The following is a 23,467-nucleotide window of genomic DNA, read 5'->3' on the forward strand; positions in this document are numbered from 1 at the left end:
TGTAGCTATATTGCAAAAGCCATATTTTGGGTGGGGAATGTGTTGGCCTTAAGTAATTTGGTGAGCACATACTCTCAAGGCTTTCTGATCAGAGATACTGGATTTGCAGTGGGCTATAATTTTAAATATAGATGAACGGCAAGTTAAATCAGATGAATGTAACGTACTTGCATTTACCAAACTGAGTTAAATAAAATCTGCTTGTTTTAGATTCCTTCATGCTAAAGAGGAACTGAAACTACTTCAGCTCCCTGGATTTATGTATAGTGATGTTCCCAGACTGGCATCTTCAGTACCTTATTTCAGCACAGAAGAGGAGGAAAGTTCAGATGATGGCATTCATCTCATAGTTTGTGTGCATGGCCTAGATGGTATGTTCTAGCAGCTGATAATGGATTGGAAAATACTTTAGGTTTCCGATAAAGTTTTGGTTTAGATGGTGAATTTGCACTAAACCAGAAGTAGCCAATGTGATGCCAGCTGTTTGGGCTACAGCTCACATCATTCCATATAACCAATGGTCAGGGATGATGGGAATTGTAGTCCACCACATCTGGAGGGGTACCACATTGGTTACCCCTGCTTTATTTAAATAATACTGAAGAAAAACAGGTTTATTTAAGCATAGATATGCTATCTGTATCTCCTGGCCTCAGCAGGTAGCATTTATCGCTTTGTAGGCCCGGTGTCAAGAGAACTATGTTCTTAACAAATCTTTGTGAAGGCCACTGTTGCAAGATACTATTAAACCTAGGTGATTTGTACATTTAGGAATAATGAAAACATGCTTTTAAAAGTTATTTTTTAAAAATCCCCTTTATGCCACAGGCTATCAGTGGCAGTCTTTGGGCTCTCACATTTCAGTGGTGCCCTATGTAATGCTAAAATTTGCTTTCCCACATCTCACACACACCATTCTACAACATTATTGTAGCTCCCCCTGCACTCAGTGCGACCACATGGAAAGCATTTAGCACAGCATGTTAAAACTAAAAGATTTTTTCTTAATTGAATTTGATAACATTTTGAGAAGGCTTTTCCTACTACTCTCTGATCAGGCGTAATTGAAAATGAGAAATGCAATGGGAAAAAGGAAGGAATTCACTTATTAATGAGAAATCACACAAGAATGATTTCACATGCAATTTAATATGCCTATTAAGTGACTTAATATTTTAAATGGAATAGGTTTAGAACCAGGCTCTGGCGACTAATGGAGTTGTCAACTTTTACTGGCTTTTGCTGCTTCTCTACCTGTAACAAATGGTTAGTTGAGTAACATAAGCAGGGGTCATCTTGTGTCTCAGGCTCCACAATCACACCATCTGATTTCTGCACATGGTATGCTTGTTAAAGGTGAGGGTTTTAAGTCAATTGGCAAGCTTAACCTTTAAAAGTTGCAACAGGGAGTGGGGGGTGGGAGGAAATTTAGCAAATAAAGCACAGTCTCACAGTTGCTCCGAAATGTCCCTCCTTTTTCCTGAAAGCTGTCCTGTGCCTTCAAAAGCTGCCCATCAGAAATCCAGCTGCTGTGCACCTTAAATATATCACCATGCCCCAAAAATGCTTTTCAAACAGTTTTGTCTTAACTCCTGTCATTCCTTCTTTCCATCTCATTTACACCTAACTTCTAATGTCGTGACTTATTTGAAATGTAAACTCTGGTCTGTGAGGATCTTGTCTAGTAACAAGAAGGTTCTAAACTCCCAGGGGCTAAGACTGGTCAGAAACTGTTGACTTTTAAATATAAAAATGAAAAGTATATTGCACAACTCAAGGGTAAAAGCACATACAGTGGTACCTTGGTTTAAGAACAGCTTAGTTTATGAACAACTTGGATTAAGAACGCTGCAAACCTGGAAGTGGGTATTTTGGTTTGTGAACTTTGCCTTGGAAGCAGAACATGTTCCACTTCCTTTTGAGTGTAAATTGAGTCCCCCGCTGCTATGGGAAAGCATGCCTTGGTTTAAGAATGCTTTGGTTTAGGAAGGGACTTCGGGAACAGATTAAGTTCATAAACCAAGGTACCACTGTACTAGACATGCCTGTTAACCTAAAACAAGCAGCAGATTTCCTGAAACATTCAGTACAAATGGCAGAATCTTTCTGGAAAAACAACCCAGTACAGTCAATGGAAGAAAAATGCACAGAACTAGTTAACATGGTGGAATCTCTCCACTTTTAACTTTTAACTCATTCAAAACAAGCCATTTCTTACCCTTTTTAACCCAAATTTGGCACAGACCATTCTCACACTGCCAAAATTGAAAGTAATCAGTTGAGCCATTATTCTAATATAACCCATCAAACCTGCTTCCCACTATATTCTATATTTGGAAGCAAAAATAATGTTTATATTGCAGTTAGCAGATCTTTGATTTTAGTGCAAGTCTCAAACTAAAAGAATACAATTGGCACTTGTACAATGTGACGCATAAGCATTTTAACTTAACATTTTTTGAAACTAGCCATTTCAAACACCTGATCTTCACTTCTTTATTTTAGGTAATAGTGCAGACTTAAGACTAGTAAAGACTTACATTGAACTTGGCCTTCCTGGAAGCCGTATAGATTTTCTGATGTCTGAGAGAAATCAGGTATTTGCAAGTGCTGAAAAGATTTATTGTTATTATTTCTAATTCAACACCCTATGGTTAGTTCATATAGACTGATTTATCTCTAGTTACTAATCTCTTCGTAGGTTGCAAAGTTAACCTTGCAGCTGCCGCTACAATCCTGTACCTTTGAGTCCATCTCAATTAACTCAGTGGGACTTACTTATGAGTAGGCAGGCATAAGATTGTACCATAGAAATAACTCTGTTTTTACTCTTCACAGAACATTCTGTGGTGTTCTGCTAGAGTTCTCTCACTGTATGCTAATAAGTGAAAATTTCATTGTGCTTGAGTGGTTTTGCTGTTAAAAGCTGTAGAACAGGCTTCCTCAGGCTTGGCCCTCCAGAAGTTTTGAGACTACAGTTTCCATCATCCCTGACCACTGGTCCTGCTAGCTAGGGATCATGGGAGTAGTAGGCCAAAAACAAGGTTGAGGAAGCCTGCTGTAGAATTTGGAATTTTATTTTATAAAGCTTACTTTGCTGTTGCACATAGACATACTTCTAAGACATTTTGCCTTAGTCTTGAAAACAGAGCCTCTTAAGGAAATAGTATAGTATAGTTTTGCCTTTATATGAAACGTGGCTGTTTTGAGACATTTAAAGCAAACTATCCTCTGTGAGAAAACTATCCTCTGTACAAAAAGTAGCTCTCCCTCAAAAAAAAAAAATTTCTTTCATGGGATTACTCTTTATTATCTTTGATAGTTCTTATCTGTGATGTCAGAGCAAATGACTAAAAATTTGTTTTATCGCGAAATGAATTCATTTAGAACACTGAACTTTCCCCCCACAGAATGACACATTTGCTGATTTTGATTCAATGACAGATCGCCTTCTGGATGAAATAATACAATATATTCAAATTTACAGCCTAACAATTTCAAAAATCAGGTAATTGATCCATTTTGTGTTTTATTAGTTTTTCCGGAAAAGCCAACTGCAACTTGTAGCCATGATCTTGGGTTTTAAGTAAAGCACACATTTTGAAGAAACTACTAAGCTATATCTCCTCACACTTGATTCACGTATTACAGTTTTTTGTACATAAATTTAAGAATCAGAACGTATACTGTTACATTCATGCACATATCTCTTTTATAAATTGGAAAGCTGTGATTGCTCGTTTCCATGAGCAGAACTCTAACTGAAAAAATCTGCTCCAGTGCAGAAGGGGAGAAAAACAACAACTAAATGAGAACATGCTCAGCCATCATCATGTAATATTAAGTGTCAGAAAATAAACCAAAAACTGAGGTCTGAGCATGGAATGGATATCATGAACAAAGGTATGGCTCGGACCCTAAACAAGAGCACCCTTGTTTAAAACGTGAGGGTACATGTCAAATCATTGTTTTATGTCCCATCTGCAAGTGGCTATTAGCCCTGATAGCTAATAATATTACAGTACAGGCATTTACTTCTTAGATCGATAGAGGCAAATTACATTATTTCCTAACCTCACTGTATTAACTCTCAAGTTTTCAGGGGAGAAATCACAACAAGGGAAAGCTGAAAAGGGTTCTGAGTACTTTGAAATCTGGGTACAAATTTATGGGGGAATGGGTAACAATAATAGATAAAATTCTGAACAAGAATAAGGAAAACATTTTGCTTAGAAACCAACACAGTCTGTTTGTGTTAACATCCAAGGAAATCATTACAAACTGCTATATCAATGGTATATGACTCCACACGGAACGAGTAAAAATTTCAGTGACCAAAAGTGTTTGAGACACGAACGCTTAAAGGCAGATATGGAACATATCTGGTGGACCTGTTGAATAATTAAAATCTTCTGGAGAGAGGTTATAAAGATAGTATCATTAATAACATTTTACGCTTTGTCATTGGACCCCCTAATAATTTTGTTAAGGTATTTAGATCCACAAATAAACCACAAAGAGTTAAGATAGTAATAGTAGCCTGCTCGAATGGTTGTTGCACAGAAATTGAAAAATAGGTGACACTACCAGCAGTGAAAAAATGGTTTACAAAAACTGGGAAAGTAGCTACAGTGAACAAGCTAGTGGAATTGATCAGATTGAGAGAAGGAAGACAAGAAAGATAAATTCAGGATAAATTGAATCCTCTTACTGAATTTATGACAAATAAGTATAGCATAAATGTGGATGAATATAATAGTTTTTCTATGCGGTAAAATACTAAGTATAGCAATTATAATGCAAGTATTTATTATATGTATGTGTTTTTGCTGTCTTATGTTATTAGTGTGTGTGTGTGTGTGTATTTATATATTTATGAGATATAATAAAGTTTATGGCGACCCATCTTAACTGTTCATCTTAAGATTCCTCTGTATTGCAGCTACAAAGGAATGTGGCCAGATTTCAATGCTGTTTGCATCTGTAATTTTACCTGCCTTCACATGATGTCAGGTGATTGGCAGGGGCCATGGCTTAGCCAAAATGGCCTTGAGAACCCAAAGGGGAGATGGGCTTAATAAGGCCTGCAGGCTGGATTCTCCTTACCACCGATTTAGAGGCATCTGCAGGAAATGTGTATTATTTGTTGCTGTTTATAGGTCATTGTTTGCACCAGTTTTCATTTGCAAACTTAAAAAATAAATAAATCACCCTCTCCCCCCCCCCACTTCCTGTCTTCTACAGTTTTATTGGGCATTCGTTGGGTAACCTAATAATCCGTTCAGTGCTCACAAGACCTAGGTTTAGATTTTACCTCAGCAAACTTTACACCTTCCTGTCTCTGTCTGGACCACATCTTGGTACACTCTACAACAGCAGTGCTCTTGTTAATACAGGTAAAATAGTAAATTTTTTCATGTTGAAAGTTCAATGGATGTTTGTGTGAATACATATGTTATGCTTGCCTCTCTCTCTCTCTCTCTCTCTCTCTCTCTCTCTCTCATGGAAATGAATGGGAAAGACAGGGTGAAATGCATCTTCTACAAACACCTGGATGTTTGGGATTTTAAAAAAGAGCTTGGCAGATAATTTTCAAAGAAGTTTTAAATTTAAGCTCTTGGTATAAATTTAGCGATTGGCGTTCAATAGTGATCTACAGGGTATAAGACCAAGAATCTTACTAGATAAGCAGGCATTGTTAATTTCAGAAATTAAAGTTCTTAAATGGAGTTCTTTAGCCCAGAGGACTATTTCAGTCCAAAAATGAAATGTTAATAAATTAGTGTTCTGACATGCCAATCAAAATTTCCTTTCTGTAATTGAAATGCCAACTCTACATAAGCAAGACTGTTCAGTGTATATGGGTAGAGAATCTGTATCTAGATAGAGCAGCCGGGATTAAACAATGATAGATGGCCTTCCCTTCTTTATATTGATGGAAAGGGTAGATATAAGGCTCCTTGCTTTCTTTTCTTAAAACAGGTCTTCTCATGAATATGAGAAGGGTTGTGCATATATATACACACACATTCCTTTCTCCAAATGATCAGAAGTGTGAATATTTGCATTTTCCATTTTAAACCCTGCATAGTAAATTCTCTTATAGATATGCCTCACATTATAAATATTCTAAAATATTTTTAGAAGTGTTGAACAATAAACAACCCTAAGGTCAACAAACTGAATATTTTGAGATATATAAGGGAACCAAAATAATCCTGCAGGTCCAATGCAGGAATTTTTGTATGTATGTTTCTGTTTATGAAATTCCTTTAACACCTTTCAGCTAATTCTTCCAATGGACTGCTGTGTACACTGATAACACATTAAAAGGATGTGAATTGTGAAATGCATAGAACATCCTTGTGATGATGTATGGAATGAACATAAATTGGGGGCTAGGTTACCAGTAACATATCACATTAAGTATTTGAGTAAATATTGTTATGATTCTGCTGTATATACTCACATGTACTGTATATAAATATACAGGTCTCTGGTTTATGCAGAAGTGGAAAAAGTCAGGGTCTTTATTGCAGTTGACCTGTCGAGATCATTCAGACCCCCGGCAAACTTTCTTGTACAAACTTAGTAAAAAGGCAGGTAAGCAATATCGAAACCTTTAAGAATATTTTGTTGCTTTTAATTAGTAATGTACTTTGAATTATACATTAGCGTGATAACTTGAAACAACTTGGATAGTCATGACCATAAAAATGCTTTTTTCATGTACCTATGCAATCACTGATTTTCAATTAAAGCAGGTGTTCTAAAGTTTGCCTATGTCTTCTAATAATGAGGTGTGATACCAGTCCTTTTAATGCAGTAATTTATGGCACTGATAGAAAGCTTGGAATCTCAAGTAGAAGAAAGTTCGTTTACATGCAACACCTGTTTTATGTTGTACCCCCCAGGAAGCTCAGTGCTACTTCACATACATTTTGGAATGAAAACTGTATGTGTTAGTTATACTGTATATTGCTTTAGATTTACCTTTTTTTTTTGTCTTCCCCCAGGTCTGCAGTATTTCAAAAACATAGTATTAGTAGGATCTCTACAAGATCGTTATGTCCCTTATCATTCTGCTCGTATTGAGATGTGTAAAACAGCTTTGAAGGATAAACAGACAGGTAATGGCCAGTACATAGAAGCAATTTGGCGTTTATTCCTTAGACAACATTGAAGAGAATATTCCTCCATGACTCAGTTTGTGTGGTTTGTTCAGCTTAAAAGCCCTGTTGCTTGTCTTTCCATTATACAGTGGTACCTCGGGTTAAGAACTTAATTTGTTCTGGAGGTCTGTTCTTAACCTGAAACTGTTCTTAACCTGAAACACCACTTTAGCTGATGGGGCCTCCCGCTGCCGCCGCGCCATTGCTGCATGATTTCTGTTCTCATCCTGAAGCAAAGTTCTTAACCCGAGGTACTATTTCTGGGTTAGCGGAGTCTGTAACCTGAAGCGTCTGTAACCCGAGGTACCACTGTATAAGCCATTGTAGCGTAATGGTTAGAGTGTTGGACTAGGACCTGGGAGAGCAGGGTTTGAATCCCCACTCAGCCATGAAATTTACTGGGTGACCTCGGGCCAGTCACCATCTCTTAGTCTACCCTACCTCACAGGATTGTTGTGTGGATGAAACGGGGGGGGGGGGAGAGAGAACCATGTATACCACCTTGAGATCTTTGGAAGATAAAAGTGGTGTAGAAATATAATACTGAAGTATGTCAGGTGTAGGCACATGACGTTTTTTTAACTGTGGCATCCTTTCCCAGCTGGTCCCTGCCAAATGTCTCCTGCAGGAGACTGGATTTGAGTAAAGGCTGCTCTGTGGAATGCCCTCCCTAAAGGGCCAGTTGGCCCATCTGTTTCTCACAATTGTGTAAGATAGCCAAAACTTGGCTTTTTAATCAGGCCTTTGGGCTAAACTCACTGGATTTTTTTTGTTCATTTGTTGCATGCATATACTGGCTTTTACAAGGCAGACAAGGTGGTTTACAGTTTTGAAATACTAAAATAACACCTGTTGATATGCTGGGAGGAGGGTTTGCTCTGGGTGGCTGAGGTTTTGTGTTCATGGATTGTTTTACGCTGAAGTTTTTTAATTACTGCTGTTAGACATTCTGAGGGTTGTTTGATAGGAAGCAAGAATATGAAGGTTTCAGCAGAATAAATCAATAATGCAACTTTTTATTTTTAAATATACAGGACCAATATATGCTGAAATGATCCAGAATCTGCTTCTGCCTGTTCTTCAAAACAAGGAATGCAATTTGGTTCGTTATAATGTGCATTGTGCATTGCCAAACACAGCCGATTCCCTCATTGGAAGAGCTGCACACATTGCTGTTCTGGACTCGGACATATTTTTAGAAAAGTTTTTTCTTGTTGCTGCCCTAAAATATTTCCAGTAGGAATAAACACATTGTCACAGACTTGGCTATTACCTCATTAACAGATGAATCAAATAATGTGTGATATTAAACTGTAGCTGCTGCTGCATTTTAAGAGATATTTATACTTTTTTATATGGAAGGTAATTTATATCGTCCATGTGAGGAGCTTTTTTAACATCAACTTTACTTTCTAGGTAATGTGGCTGTGCAATATTTTTTTTTAATGTTCATTTCTACTTTTTTCTATTTTTCTTACTTTGGGTACCTAATTATTTCAGAACTGAGATTTAAGCACAGTATGTAAAGTTGGTGGATTTACAGGTTCTTAGACTGCAAAAGGTAAATGTTTTTAGGAGTCTTTGGATGCCAAACAAAGTCCAAATTTTAACAAGTCTAAGAAGGTATTAAATTTGGTTGTCCTGTTTGGGATTGGAGAAAGCTGAACTGGAAAAAGCAACTGTTGGCTGCTAAAATAGCTACAATAACTGTAGGTCTGTTCAAGACCACTCTTGAGTCGCCTGTTTGTTATATCACTACATTCTAACTGTTTTCTACAGAATCATTACTGAACATGCTATGCCTGTAGAAACTACATTTTCTACTGATCTCAATAGCATGATGGTTTACATTTCCACCTTTACTACTGGAACTTTAGTTTTCATAAGCAAGCAGCAATTACGGATTTTTGAATGTTGAAATGTGAGCTGCCTTCAAATGGAGTTTTGCAAAGTTTAATAAAATTGTTCTTCTGTCGGTTCAGTTCTTCAGTGAACCTTTTACACGGGACTTCCTTGTATGTACATTTTTAAAAAGCAAAGGTTATAAATTTCTGCAATACTTTTATGAATATAGATTTTTAAATATTAAGTTTTATTGATAACAAACTGCTGTAAATAGAAATCAGTTGCATCTTGAAACAGAACAAAATGATAAACTTTAGTGATACTGATAAATGTTTTTAATATACAGGAATGTTAAAGGTCTATTGAATTTTTATTGGTGCTGAACAGCATTGAGATCAATATTCTTCATTCTTTTTTACCTGTTTCACACGGTAATGCACTTAAAGGTGAAGAAAAGGGGTGAAATTCAGTAGTGCTGTGCTGCTCACATAGATCCAGTGGAAGCATCCACTGATGCAATAGCAGGAGGGATAATCCCCCTCCCTGTTGCAGCCAACCACCACCTTCCATCCTGTTCTGCCCAGCGTCTCAACCCTCTGAAACATTTTTCTTGGGGGAGGGGGCATACAGGAGGGTGCAGCAGGAAAGGGAATCCCCGCCCCTTCTTACATCGGCAGATGCCTCCTGTGGATCAAAAGTGATTTTATGAGTAAAATGGCAGCACTGGATTTTACCCAAGGTCTCATGTATTCGCTAACTGTAAGGAACAGATTTTCTGAAATTATAAATTTGTTGTATATCTAGTGCATGTTTATTTTTTAGCATTGTGGTATTGCATCTGGTGTTAATAAATTGAGCAAACTTCTAATAGATGCAGAGAGAAAGCAATGTTTTGCTTTTTTCAAAGTGCTGAGGAATATATATAGTTTCTAGTAAGCAAGGTCACAGTTTGTTGCTTATACTTAACATTGCAAACACTCCACTCAGCTTTTATATACCTTCAACTCTGTTGTTTTTGAATGGCTCTGTTGAAACTTTTGTTTTTCTGTGTCGTTCAAACATTTGCAAAATGTCCAGCAGTGAATTGTTCTATAGGTGGTATTTGTTTCTAATTTTGTGGACTAATCTACAATTGTTAGCTGTACTTTCTATTTTATTTTTTATTTTTACAAGAGATGTCTTTTTAATAGACATTGCTGCTTGTTCATTTTACCTGTTGCACTAATAACCCAATCTCATGCATATTTTCTCAGAAGTAAATCCCACTGAGTTCAGAAGGAGTTACTCTTGAATTAGTGTGCATAGGAATGCACCATTATCTATTACCAGTTGTGATGGCTATGCGTACTTATGCATATTGATTCACAAAAATATATGGCTCCTTGTATGTGCATTAAATGAATGGTTCTAAGAGTGCATTTTTTCCATTGTTGGCTTCTTGGGAAGTAATGCACCACAATTCTCATGCTAAGTGTAGGCAACTTAGACTTAAGCCTAAGATGATACTTAAGGGTGGGGGGTGTCTGCTAGAAGCAGCAGGCTGTACATGAACGTGCTTGTGGATTCTCCATTCCCCCTCTCCCACTTTTAGGTTTAATTTCTGGGACTTAATTTTTTCATACTGCTGTGTTCTGCACATAAGAAATCACTTGAACCTCTGAAGTTGTGTTCAACTAAGACATAATCAGAAGTAGACCCAGTGAAATCATTAGACTCAGGTTAGTCACAGCTAACTATTAAGTTCATTGATTTCAGCGGGTCAGCTCTGAGTATGAGCTATTATCAGCTGATGCTCAACAACTTAGTACTGCACTGTGAACACTGTTTGTAGCAGCAGCTGTTGACAGTGAAGGACAATGATGTGTACCTGGCCTCCCAGCAGCAGCATTGTGTCTGTATGCCAGAGCAGGATGGTAGTAAAGGCAGTGCAGTGTAGGTGTACCTGTGGGAATGGCAGATTGACTCTGCTGGTGAACCTCATCACTGTCCCAGTATGTGGCAGAGATGCTGCTGCTGAGAGGCTGGGTCTGCATTGGTGCTGCTCCTGGTCTGTGATTGCAAATGGTACATTTACTAGTGCTGTAGTGGAAGATAGGATTCATTGCATGTTTGATTTTTTTTTCAGTCTCTTCGTGATCTCTGTGGTTCGGAGTATTAGCAGGCATACAGCCATAATTTAATGTACAGTGGTACCTCAGGTTACATACGCTTCAGGTTACAGACTCCGCTAACCCAGAAATAGTGCTTCAGGTTAAGAACTTTGCTTCAGGATAAGAAGAGAAATCGGGCTCCAGCGGCGCAGCGACAGCAGGAGGCCCCATTAGCTAAAGTGGTGCTTAAGGTTAAGAATGGACCTCCGGAACGAATTAAGTACTTAACCCGAGGTACCACTGTATTTGAAAGTAATATGGTGGTACTACTTCAAACGTTTGCATCCACATATACACACTTTTTACTTACCTTCACAACTCTGTCGTTCACTCTTATTCTCATTCTGTATATGTAGGACTAAGGCAGAGATTCAGCAGCAGGCCTTGGGCTGTGGTAGAAGATACAAGCCCCAACATTTGTTCAGAATGGCCCTGATCGAACTCTAATTGTACATCGTTGTAAACAGATACAATTGGCAGTTTAGTGGGGGCTTGATCCAAGTATACATTAATCCTTTGCCTGCATATTTCCCACTGGCTTGAGGCAGCTGCTTTTATTACAGAAGACAGAGTAACATGATCCCATTTTAATACCTTTGCTGAGTTTTAACAATATTGCTTTCTAGGATGCTCAAGCTGAGATTTTCTCCTATTAAAAAAACATGCTTGTAAAATTTAGTCTTTTTTTCTTCCTAAAAGCAGTAAATAATAAATAAGCTATCTCCATCACCATTTTGCTACTGATAGCAAAGTTGTTTACTGATACAAGAATACTTGTTTACTGATACTGTTGAGTCTGCTTTAGGCTCCTGTTTCCTTTTTCAGTTCATTTAAGAGTACAAAAGATACTACTAATGCATCTGCAGAGAAGGGTAGATTTACTTGACTACAAGGATCACTATCACATTGTTGCATTTTGAGTCTCCTGTGGTCACAATTAATTTCTGTACATATTTAATTGTTCCATATGTACTTTATCTAGCCCCAGTTTGAAGACTTTACTTGCGTAACCGACAGGCCATAGCATCAAAGGACAAACACCGACAAAAATACATTACGAATATATTTACCATAAAATCTTATGACCTATTAAAACCCTAGGTAGAAGCTGGATTATCATTCATCCATGACCCTCTGTCCCATGGGCGGCGGCCTTTTCTCTGGTAGATTGTTCCAGGTCAGTTAAGTGAATAGACCAGCCAAATTGAAAGATTATAAATATAAATATAACCTCGGAGGGATGGTCAGGGCAGGGAGAAAGATAATAATAACCAGATGCAGATAAATTAATAATCTCAGTACTTAAAACTTGGCAGAGGTAATAAAATAATAATAATAAAACGTAATGATAATAATAATAAGATCCTAGGCGAGGAATCCGGGTGACGACACTGATGTCATTCAGATAGCAGCTCTCAGTCTCATTGCTCTCTCGATAAATTTGGCAACCTTCTCTGTTGTCGAGCTATTCTGGTCGGCTAGGAGTGAGAACAATTTGGCTTCACAAGAGCGGCCCGGGATGGCAGATAGGAGCGGCGTGATGGTCTCGTCCCTGAGATCTTTATATAGGGAGCAAGACAAGAGAACGTGTGACACAGTCTCTACGTAGCCAGCTTCACAGGGGCAGAGCCGGTTCTCGAATGAAATTTTTTGATATCTACCTTGAAGAACAGCTGAGGGTAACATATTTAGTCTGGCCAGTGTAAAGGCCCGCCTGAGTTTTGAAATGGTTAAGGTAGACAAATAAGGTGCCCGAAAATCAAAGTGGGAGGGGGGCAGATAAGCGTACCAAGCACTAAATTTCTTAATATAGGCCAGATTATTCTGCTGCTCAATATCCTTCATGCGCTGGTCAATAATAGTTTTTGCCTTGGGGAGACTCATTTTCAGGAGATGCTGTGCTTGGAGGCCACATGTAAGTAGTTTTTGATGCACTACTTTGGACCACCGACTTCTATGAGCATCTCGTGCTACTAGAGGTAGTAGTCCGGATGGGTTTAAATTTAAGCAAAGCCAATAGTTGAATGTTCTTAACCAGGTCCGGGTTTCGACGGAGAGGAGGCCAGTCTCCAGCCGTAGGGCCGCATTTGGTGCACATGGTGGAACGGCTAGAATCTGTCTTAAAAATTTAGACTGGACCATTTCAAGTGTGCGGCAATGATTTCCCGTCCAGATTTGGGCCCCGTAGAGTAATTGTGCCAAGGGTTTTGCTTGAATGACCTCCAGAGCTGCTGGGATATGTCTGCCCCCCTTCGTAAAGTAAAAGCGAGACAGTATTTTGGCGCTTTGAGATGCTTTTTCCCTAGCATATTTATGATGGGCCTCCCAGGCCCCTGTTGACTGGAAAACTACTCCGAGGTATTTGAAAATTTTGACCTGTTCTATTGGCTGATTGTCCATCTCCCATCTGTGATGTCTGTGTCTCCTAGCGAAGACCATGACTTTGGTTTTTTGGTGATTAACCACCAGTTGATCTCTCCTGCAGTAGGCTAAGAATTCTCTTAGTAGCCTTTTGAGGCCTACTTTAGTTCGTGATAAGAGAACCGCGTCGTCCGCATAACGGAGCGCTGAAATTGATTTTTCGGCCAATTTGGGGGCATGAAATTCCAGGGATGTTAGGTATTTGACCATGTCATTTATATATAAGTTGAATAAGGCCGGGGCTAAAATACAGCCCTACTTGACTCCTTTGGTGGCTGGTACAGGGCCAATTAGTTGCCCATTTACTGAGGTTCTTACATATAACTTGGAGTCTTTATATAGGCTTTTTATCAAGAATAGTAATCTTTTGTCAATGTTGGTAGCATTGAGTTTAGCCCAAAGTTTGACTCGTGAGATCAAGTCAAAGGCCGCCTTCAGGTCAATAAATGCTGCGTATAGAATCCCACGTGTTTTATTGACGTATTTGTCAATGAGGTGTGCTAATACGAAGCAATGTTGTTCTGCCCTGTCTGAAGCCGGCTTGCTCCTCTGCCAGAACTGCCTCAGTTTCCATCCAGTCAATTAGTTTGATGTGGAGGTGTTTGGCATACAGTTTGCTGGGGATAGTAAGGAGGCTAATGGGTCTATAGCTCGCTGGATCTGCCATAGGACCCTTTTTATAGATTGGAATAATTACTGCCTCTGTCCAGCAACCAGGTGTTATGCCTGTTGATGTATGTAAATATTGACGCCATTATAGGAGCCCACCAACTGATACTGTTCTTCATGAGCTCTGCTGGAATGTGGTCTATGTCCGGGGCTTTGTTGTTTTTCAGTTGGGCAATTAGTTTCCCCACCTCCTCTATGGAGACAGGAGGCCAATATGGTAAATTCTCAGAGTAGGCACTTGGATCATTGTGCTGAGCTTTGTCGTCATAGAAGAGGTTTTGAAAATATTTCATCCACTCCTGGGGTTCTACAGTACATGTAGGACCAATCCGCTCCTGGCCCAGGAGGCCCATAATGGTACGCCAGAAGGAGGTTGAGTCTTTCTCATTCGAGGCCTTCACTAAATTACACCAGGCCAATCTCTCAGCTTTTTGTTTTTTTTACCTTTAATAGCTGTTTGTAGTTTCGTCTTAAATAGATGTAAGCCATAAATAGCGAGGGTGCTCCGGTGTTTCTGTAATTCCGATAGGTTGATCTCAGTCGTTTCCTTGCTTGTCTACACTCCAAATCAAACCATCTCTCTTGATCCTTTGCCCGCTTTGTAACAGAATTAAGTATCTCAGTTGTTAAGAAGGTCTTTAGTCTTGCTAATAACTCGTTGAACGAGTCCATGGTATTAGCTGATACAATGGCTGAGTAGATGGTCTTCACGTCTTCCGAATGGAGGAGATAAGTTAGCTCTGTATTGAGCATGGGGGTCCATTTAATTCTTCTGGGGGCCAGTGATCCCAGATTAACGATGCGGATGTAGTAAAGGTTAGCCGTGGGTTTGTACTTTATCTAGCCCCAGTGTTATAGCTTGTTCTGCAATTATTCCACTAGAGCTTTGCAGCCCAGCTATTGCCATTCCATGTAGTATTATGCAACTATGTATAGCTAGAACTGGACCAAGGCCAGCAGGAAATAATGAGTTCATTGATTAAGAGTTTTCTGGCTTCCCATTTCACTTAAAAGGCTTGTGTTTCATTCTTTTTTGGCCGTGGCCATTCAAATGATGTACTGGCACCATAATAACTGCCACTTAGTCTACTTTCTCTTTGGTGCCATTCACTCGAGAGAGAGAGAGAGAGAGCCACTCGCAGTTATTTTCCTAGGACGTTTTTATCTCATTGCCATCCCTTCCATCAATTCCATAATTAATTTAATTCTAATAGTAGGCGAAGTCCTAACTTCTGAGCACTGGTGTTGTTTCTGTCTTATAACTAATATTCTTTCCTATATTTCAGACTGAGGCTTGTTGCTTAAGAGCCCAGTATTTCTTTTTGGCACTCAGCTTTATTCATGGGTTTGAATGGGTCATTCCAGGTGCATTCTTACCTGCTGGCTTTCATAGTGCTAATTGCTGATAACAACCACTTTAGTAGTTTATTCCCACTTGCTGTTGGTAAACAAAATAGCATTTTAAGTTCCTGTCCCATACATACATCAACTGTGTTCTTAAGTGCAGTTTCTAAACCAGCTTCATAGTTAGGACAGTGACATAAATGTAACACATGTGTCTTTGCATATTTAATTCAGAGCCACCCCTACAATAGATACTAATTCCACGGTTCTAAGATCACAGTTCGTTGTTATAGTTATCCTTAAACGTGCAAGGGAAATGTTCACCACTTTTACCCTTCCTGAGGATGATGGTGTGTCTTAAAAAGTAACTGCTTCATGTTGAAGTGGTTTTGAGTATTCCTCAATATTCACAGTATACAGATCCAAAATATTGATTGTAGAGACCAATAAAAGCAAACCTGTGTGCAACGCCACCTTTATACGTGTACTCAGACCTACTGTTGCAGGAACCTCCTCCTTTCAGCTGTGAGAATGATAGTATTCTTACTAAATTATTGTCCCCACTATGTATAATTGTATCCCTCTGTTTTATTATGCTGTTTCTGTCCCTTGTATGCTCCCTAGTCTGAGGATGATCAGGAATCCCATTATATTACTACCAAGATAAACAAGGAACATTACCATCTTAAAGTTGCCAACTGAACTGGGGCCAAAGAGAAAGGTCCCTGGCACACAACCAATAATCATGATTGAATGCTGAACTTGTAACTGCTCATCTCTTGGTCCCACTCTGTGGTTCACAGGTGTTCTAGAGGTGGCAAAAGTCACCGCTTTTCTAGTGACCCTGGGGTTCTGCTCATTCACAAGCTGTAGAGTCAGCAGAAATAAACCGATAACGTGACTTCTTACTGCAATTGTGAAATGAAAACCTGCAATAGTTTTTAAGTTTCTGACACTTAGGATGTTAAAAAAGAGGTGAGATCTGGTGAGCTTAGGTCAAAATGCTACAGTTTGTTTTTGACGGTCTCGCAAACGTCCAAAGTCACTCCAAAAAAGAAAATCAGAACAGCTGCCACTCTTAGCAGTGTGACTTCTCAGTTCTCGGTATCAGATTTGACTGGGTTGTGTTTTTTTAATGTTGTAAAGTTTGGTTGTGCAAGTGTTTTCTCCCCAGTTAATATCTGTTGTATCATGTGATGTAGATAATTACGTGTTGCCCATTCTTTTGTACTTAAACCCAACTGTTCTGTGGGCTCATGGAGGAAGCAGAAAGCATTCAGTCAAGAGTCCCAGTCAAACAGGAAGTATAAAAGACCTTGGACAGCTCCAAAGGACCCTGCTAAGGCAGCTACCTGAGATGTTACCTTTTCAGGGAGCTAGAGCCAACTGAAGCCTATGTAGTCTGAATTGACCTATGCTGTCTTAGCTCCTGAGTCCTAAGATCTTCTTGCATCAGAAGGAGAAGAAGCTACCTTGCAAGGTAAGAAGACCTTTAAATCCCTTTTATTTTACTCCCCATTACAGCACTGAGGCCAGAGGAATGCCTTATTCCCCAGTACCACTGAGGGGAACAGAAATTTGTCTGACTGCCTGAGTCTGATCTGCTGAGTGTATTTGTGTCTGTCTTTGTGTATCAGTGTGTGTGGTCTGTGTATATGTGATGTGCCAGTATGCCTATTTTTGACATGCAGCACTTGGAGGGGTGGCTGTCTGATAGGAGTGAGCCAGTAAATCACACCCTGCACATTAGAGTTAACTACTTATGAGCAAGAACAGAAACTGCACAGACCTGGCAGAGTGTCAAGCCTAATGAGCACAGGTACTCATCCCCAATAGGTCTTCCCCATGGATCAGTTGTCAAGACTAAAGGACCCCACCTCCCCACAGCTGTCTTATATAAGTCTCATCTCCAGAAGTTTTCCCCAAGCAGTTGGAGACTGTGCCTGCATGCCTGTCTTTGCTCCTCCTGCTTCATGCCTCTTTTGGTTCTGGGAAACCAGTGGGGAGTGGAGCTTGTCACAGGAGGAGGGGGGGGGGACACCGTTGACTCTTCACCAGCCTGACTCATCTCTGTCTCTTGGCCTCCCTCCCATTCACCTGCTTTAGCTTCTGCCTCTGATTCTGGACCTCTCTCTGCCACACTCTCCCTGCTCACTAAGTCCTGTTATACCTTCAGCTTCCAACAACTCTTCCCAGTCTTCTCCTTGTTGACCACTCATTGTTGTCCCACCACCACTCCCCAGGCTCTGAGCCTTCTTCCCTTGGTTGATTCCCAGCTGGTTCCTCCCACCATTCCTCTGTGTCCAACCAGTCCATGGCACTCCTTTATTGTGGCCTTTGGGCTGACAAAAAGCCATTCCAGTACTGCCCCTTTAAATCATTCTATGGACATTTTTCTGATTAATTAAGCAACTATATATTTTGGAAAGTGACTTGTCTATCTTTATCTGTTCTCTGTAAGTTTGGATGCCTCTCAGGATAACCATTGCCAAACTTGGCACAAAGGTGGCCAACGTTTTCAGTCAAGATGGTATACTGAAATGTGACTTTGGTATGACACTGCCCTAATTTGGGCATGACTGATCCAAACTACTCCAATTTGGATGCCACTGAAGATATTGTCTCTCTATTTGGCAGGGCATTGCCAAATTTGACGTGATGGGCCTAAGCTGTTTTAGATTTCCCATATGATTTCCTGTTGTGCCACGTTTCATTTTTACAGTTTATGAAAAAATTGGGCACATAACAGCAAATAGTCATTAATCTGAACCAAGTAGCTATTGATTTGATGTAATATATTTTTTCATTTGAAAATTTTTATGTATTTTTCACAGACTAATAAACTGAAACAAACTAATGGCCCCCTACTCCCTTCTCTGTCTGGAAAATACTCATTAGGTAAGAAGATGGAGAAGTGGGTTCTTGTCTATGCTATGGTGATGAAGAGCAGAGTGAAGTGCAATAACACTAAGGAAGCCATTTTGTACTTCAGTAACCTTAATTTCTGCAGCTGTTACAAACACTTAAGTATATATGCCATTGAACAAGGAATGAATTTTTGGCCATTAAGTGCTGCCTTTTGCCGATCATATTACTTAACAATGCCAGTGAGATTCCTTTCTATCCTGAACAGCAAACCCCAGTAAATAACGCTTATGACTCAACATATTATATATAGCATCACAGATTGTTCTAGTCTGCCTTTGCTATGGTAATACATTTTATGGCACTAAAAAGCTCCAACGCTTAAGTTTAAGTTAATGAAGCTCATCTGTGTTAAAACTCTATATTCACACTTAACTTGGTGCCAACTGGAGCTTAGGTTGAAAAATCTGAAATTTATTGTTTTAGCTAGTAATAAAAGTTGCTCATTTAAGTGCTGCCATTCTAACAAACCAAAGAACTGAAAGTTTCTTCAGAAGTGGAGTATTTCAGAAAGAAATATATTTGAAATTAGCAGGAGGCCTTGAGCTGGTTTCTAATAGTATGTAGCTAGCTCACTCCACTAAAACTGCCTTATTTATTGGCAGTACAAGATTTAATTGCTTACAGAAACAACGGAGGTCAAAGACTAGAGTTATTTGGAAGTCAAACATGAGATAAGGCTCCCTTCTATTTTGAAGAACTAGGAAGGTGAGGTTGTGTCTCTTCAGCTCTCTTATTTGTGGATGAAAGTTTCTATTACGTTATTTTAATGTAACTATGGAAATGAGCATATAATAAAAGCACAAATGAAAATCCATTTGGATCTCTGATTTGTAACTGACAGCCTGCTCCGCAGGAAGATAACACCTTGGCTGTTTAAATGGGGTAATATGTTTGACACGTCGGCTAAATCAGACTGTTTGGATGTAAGGTTCAGTGGAGTTAGAGAATGTGCAGTATAAATAAGGGGACAAGTGATGGCAACCAGCCAGTAGTCTCCAGGCAACCAAGAGAAATGACTGGTGAAAAGTTGAGGGGAAGGCAGTGTTTTGGTGTGACTGAGGTAACAAGACTGACGAGGAGAGAGGAGGGGCCCTGTGTAAAAGAATGAGGCAAAAGAGAAATGTGTCTGTGTGGGCGGCTGCCAAGAAGGTCCAGGTTTCAAAGAAACAAGCTTTCTTGATATATATTTTTAATATGGATTATTGCTTTTAATTGCTAGTTGCTCTTGAGAGTTCTTTGAGAATGAGGAGGGGAGTATAAATATTTCACTATTTATTTATTTATTTATTTATTTATTTAACTAACTAACTAACTAACTAACTAACTAACTAACTAACACACACAAGTGATAAGCATATTGATAAATTCTGAGGAATCCTTGAGTGCTCTGAGAAAAGAAAATCCCTCCAGGGGTCAGGAGGGAAGGACTGATGGAAGAAGGATTCTGGTTGACCCAGAATAACCCCTCTTGTGGGGGAGCTCTAGAGTGTGTTTGTATAGAGAGAATGTGTCTGTATTAGTGAGCTGTATGAGACTGCAGCCGAGTGGTTTAAGATTTTAATTTGTAAATTATGATGTTATGAGGGGGATTGGTTTAAACCTTGCTAAGTGTGGGGTTGTTGCTCTTTCCACTCTCTCCCCTGCTGTTCTCTGTGTATTTTTAGTATACTCTGGTTTTTAATTTTGTCTGTATACATCAAGGTTATAGTGAGATTAATATAAGCTCAGAACTACCACAGAATCGTGTTATTCTTGCCAGAATGGGCTGGTTGCCTGGGCTAAAGAAGCACTATAAAAACTGAACTGTTTCTCAATTTCTTTCACCAAGTGCTAATTAGTCACACTTCAGATGTGTAGGGAAGCTCAACATTTTAGGTTGTGCACTGTGACCTTTGCAATCCTAAACTGGTGAAAAGGAGAGGGAGAAAGCTAAAAGTAGAACACCACTGAAAGGAAAATATATCAGTATTGTATATTTTTTAAATGTAATTTGAAGATTACAAATCTTTTTTTGCAATTTAGTTGCAAAAGGGAGTTAAAATTAGATGAGCTATTAGATTAAGATATGTAAATCACTGGAAATTATGAACAAAGTACAGCATTTTAGTTCAAAACTACAGTCTCTCTTTTTGGGGACTGTATGTTTCCCTCCCCTCCCCCATAAAATACACATTGATGCTTGTTTTGCAGAAGTCAGAATCTTTCCTCAGTGTAGTACGTCCATTGTTGAGACACTCCATCATTCAACTCTATCCCAAAGTGCAATATCAAAATACTAACTTAAGGAAGTTCACAGAAAGCTTTCTGTCTCTCCCACCGCAGTCACCTGTGCCTCTACAAAAGGTCAGGGGACCTCCTGAACAGTGTGGGACAAGATACAAAAGGCTACTGGAAGAAGAGTTGCTCCAAATCGGGTGGAATTCCACCCTATTTGGGGCAACTCATCCCTCCATCAACAGTGCCCTATTAAAATACTAAATCAGATCATTTGTAAACAGGCTTTTTAGTGGGTAGGTGCATGTGGTTGCAGAAGGAAAGCATACAGGAAATGTTCATTTCATTTAAGTTTCTCTGGAAACCAAATCACTGCTTACAATGCTTTTAAAACCTCTGGAATGCAGTTGTGCTATTGGCTCTTCTATCTTGTGGGGATGATCAGTGACATTGGGGAAATTTGCTACCATGGCTAAGCATCTTTTTTTTTAATGGCACACCCTGGCCCACAATTCAGTACATGTGTCTTATTGGTTGCTGTTCCTACTCTTAATTGGAACAATAGCTAACAGTGTGGACATTACAATATTGAAGCACACAACCATTGCTCCTATTAACACTGTGTGTTGTGTGGAAGGAGATTAGAGAAAATTAAGGAAAAGCTGCAGGAGATATACCTAAACACTAAAGTCGACCATGAGTTAGCAAAGGAGATAGCCATGGCGACAACTACAATCAAGTGCCATTGCAAAGTCCATGCAGTGAGATTATTGAATATAAAAGACTCAGGTGTGTCCTCTAGCAGAAACCACTTGTTTTAATAAGTAGGCAGTAAGCAGATCACTGAGCTGCTTTCTGTTTTGTGTGTTGTGCTTTTGCATATGATTGAACCAACATTTGTGCAAGATGTGGTGTAAAGGAAATCAGAAGGAATTCTCTTTGTATATCCTCCCTGTTAAAATCAGAATGAAGGCTCAGTAAAGACCCAGCATAATCTAAGATCTGCATAAACTTTGTGCAAGCAAATTAGGGTGAATGCTCAAGGAGAAGGTTAGTGAAATCCTAGGACTGCAAAACAAGGAATGTGTCAGACCATAATACATGGCTGATAAACTGCATTTGATCATTTTCTGCAGGTTGTGTTGAATACTGCACCTAGATCAAACATCTGTAATTCATTTGGGAAATGTACACCACTCTGGTGAAAGGATTATAGATACATACTGTATGTAGTCTAAGAGTTAAAGTTAGAGAAAGAGGGGGGAAATGTTTGTCTGCATTCTGACTTCTAAGATACTTAGCAGGCATTAGAGCTTTGTTGGTAAAATACATCTCTGATGGCAGCACAAGAGTAAATGAGAGAGAAATTGCTGAGTTTTAGTTATGCCATTTAGATTAATGGTTTTGCAACTCTTGTTGTGACATGACCTGCTAAGTTTATAGCATTTTGTTGCAGTTACTCATTTTAGCAAGCAAATAACAATGCCCTGGTTAATACCGGGCTATTATTAGGAGTGCTGCATTAACAATAAAATGAAAACAGGGCTTCTAATCTAAATGATGGTGACATTTAAAGCATTTTTGTGTCAGCCCGGGAGAGAAAATTCCTTGACAAAACGTTTGTTTCAACACTTTCTGCTTCGGTAGTGTTTTATCTCCGTAAAATATAATCCTGCCATACTGCCTGTCAATTATACTCTTACCACAAAAAGCTTAGTAAATATATAATGCACACAGAATAGCTATAGGCAACTGTATCAGGCAGTAACTTACAGGGGCAAACAAGACATCCCTGTACAGAGTAATCCTATACACGAGAAGCTGGTGTAAAGCAAACTGGTGTAAAGTTACACCTCATTCGTCTTCTAAGTCTGAAAGAGGGGGAAAAACAAGCCTTTAAAATAGTGTTTTGAGTTACACCGCCTTTTTTGTGGCTTAATTTACAGTGAGTTGCCGCGTCACATGATGGAGCTGAATGGGCTTCAGATAGGGTCTGCACTAGCTAAAGATCCACCAGGGTCAGATTAGCTAGCTGGGTCATGTCTGAGCTCGGATGGGGAGGTATGCCAGCATATCTCTGGCTAAGCAGAGGATGAAGGAGTTACTGTATTTTTCCGTATATAAGACAATATTTCCCCCCAAATTTTTAAAGTCTAAAATTGGGGGTTGTCTTATACACAGAATGTTGCAATTAAATATATAAATAAATACATGCCGCCATCCATATTCTTTCCCCCCAGCCTCCCCTCACTACACGACAAACCCTGGTCTGGTACTCACACACACCCCAGCAGCCCCCACTCTGGACATTGTCCCTTCCACCCAGTTCCCTCAGCCGCCCCCTGGCTACCCAGACCCCCCCATCCCCCCCCCAGCACACTCACTCAGGCAGTCCTGGCAGTCGCAGCGCCTTGCTCAGCGTCCGCATCTGCCAGCGCTCATGGAGTAAATACGGTACATACCGTAAATACTGAGACGAAAGTGCACCACACAGGCAGGAGAGCTGGAGCTGCAGCTACAGTGGAGTTACACTGAGCTGACAGGAGCAGCCGCCATTACACAGCTTGCCTCACTGTTTGATGTTTAAATATACAGTACTAAATATACCGGTGTTTTGAATATTTAATAAAATATCAAAGTTGTTTTGCTTGGTGTTTAAAATGTTTATTTCTTAATTTTGGGCTCAAAAAATAGGGGTCGTCTTATATGTGGGGGTGTCTTATA

At 39.5% G+C, this 23,467-nt stretch overlaps 1 protein-coding gene across 7 annotated transcripts in view; it reads left to right on the plus strand.

Annotated features, from left to right (window-relative positions):
* The window catches only part of FAM135A (family with sequence similarity 135 member A), a 51,432-nt gene extending 40,999 nt beyond the window's left edge, over positions 1-10,433 (plus strand). For 6 of the 7 annotated variants that reach the window (XM_083607050.1, XM_083607046.1, XM_083607049.1 and 3 more), the window contains 7 exons: positions 211-371; positions 2,506-2,597; positions 3,411-3,508; positions 5,245-5,396; positions 6,493-6,603; positions 7,017-7,130; positions 8,207-10,433. In XM_083607050.1, coding sequence (XP_083463176.1) covers positions 211-371; positions 2,506-2,597; positions 3,411-3,508; positions 5,245-5,396; positions 6,493-6,603; positions 7,017-7,130; positions 8,207-8,412 — 934 coding nt within the window. In that variant the 3' untranslated portion in view covers positions 8,413-10,433. Of the gene's footprint in view, positions 1-210; positions 372-2,505; positions 2,929-3,054; positions 3,509-5,244; positions 5,397-6,492; positions 6,604-7,016; positions 7,131-8,206 lie in introns of all 7 variants that reach the window. The other variant, XR_014546463.1, reaches the window with a different exon arrangement.
* Positions 10,434-23,467: the final 13,034 nt, after the last annotated feature.

This window comes from Podarcis filfolensis, assembly GCF_964270895.1.
Source record: "Podarcis filfolensis genome assembly, chromosome: 3".
Lineage (NCBI taxonomy): Eukaryota > Metazoa > Chordata > Lepidosauria > Squamata > Lacertidae > Podarcis > Podarcis filfolensis.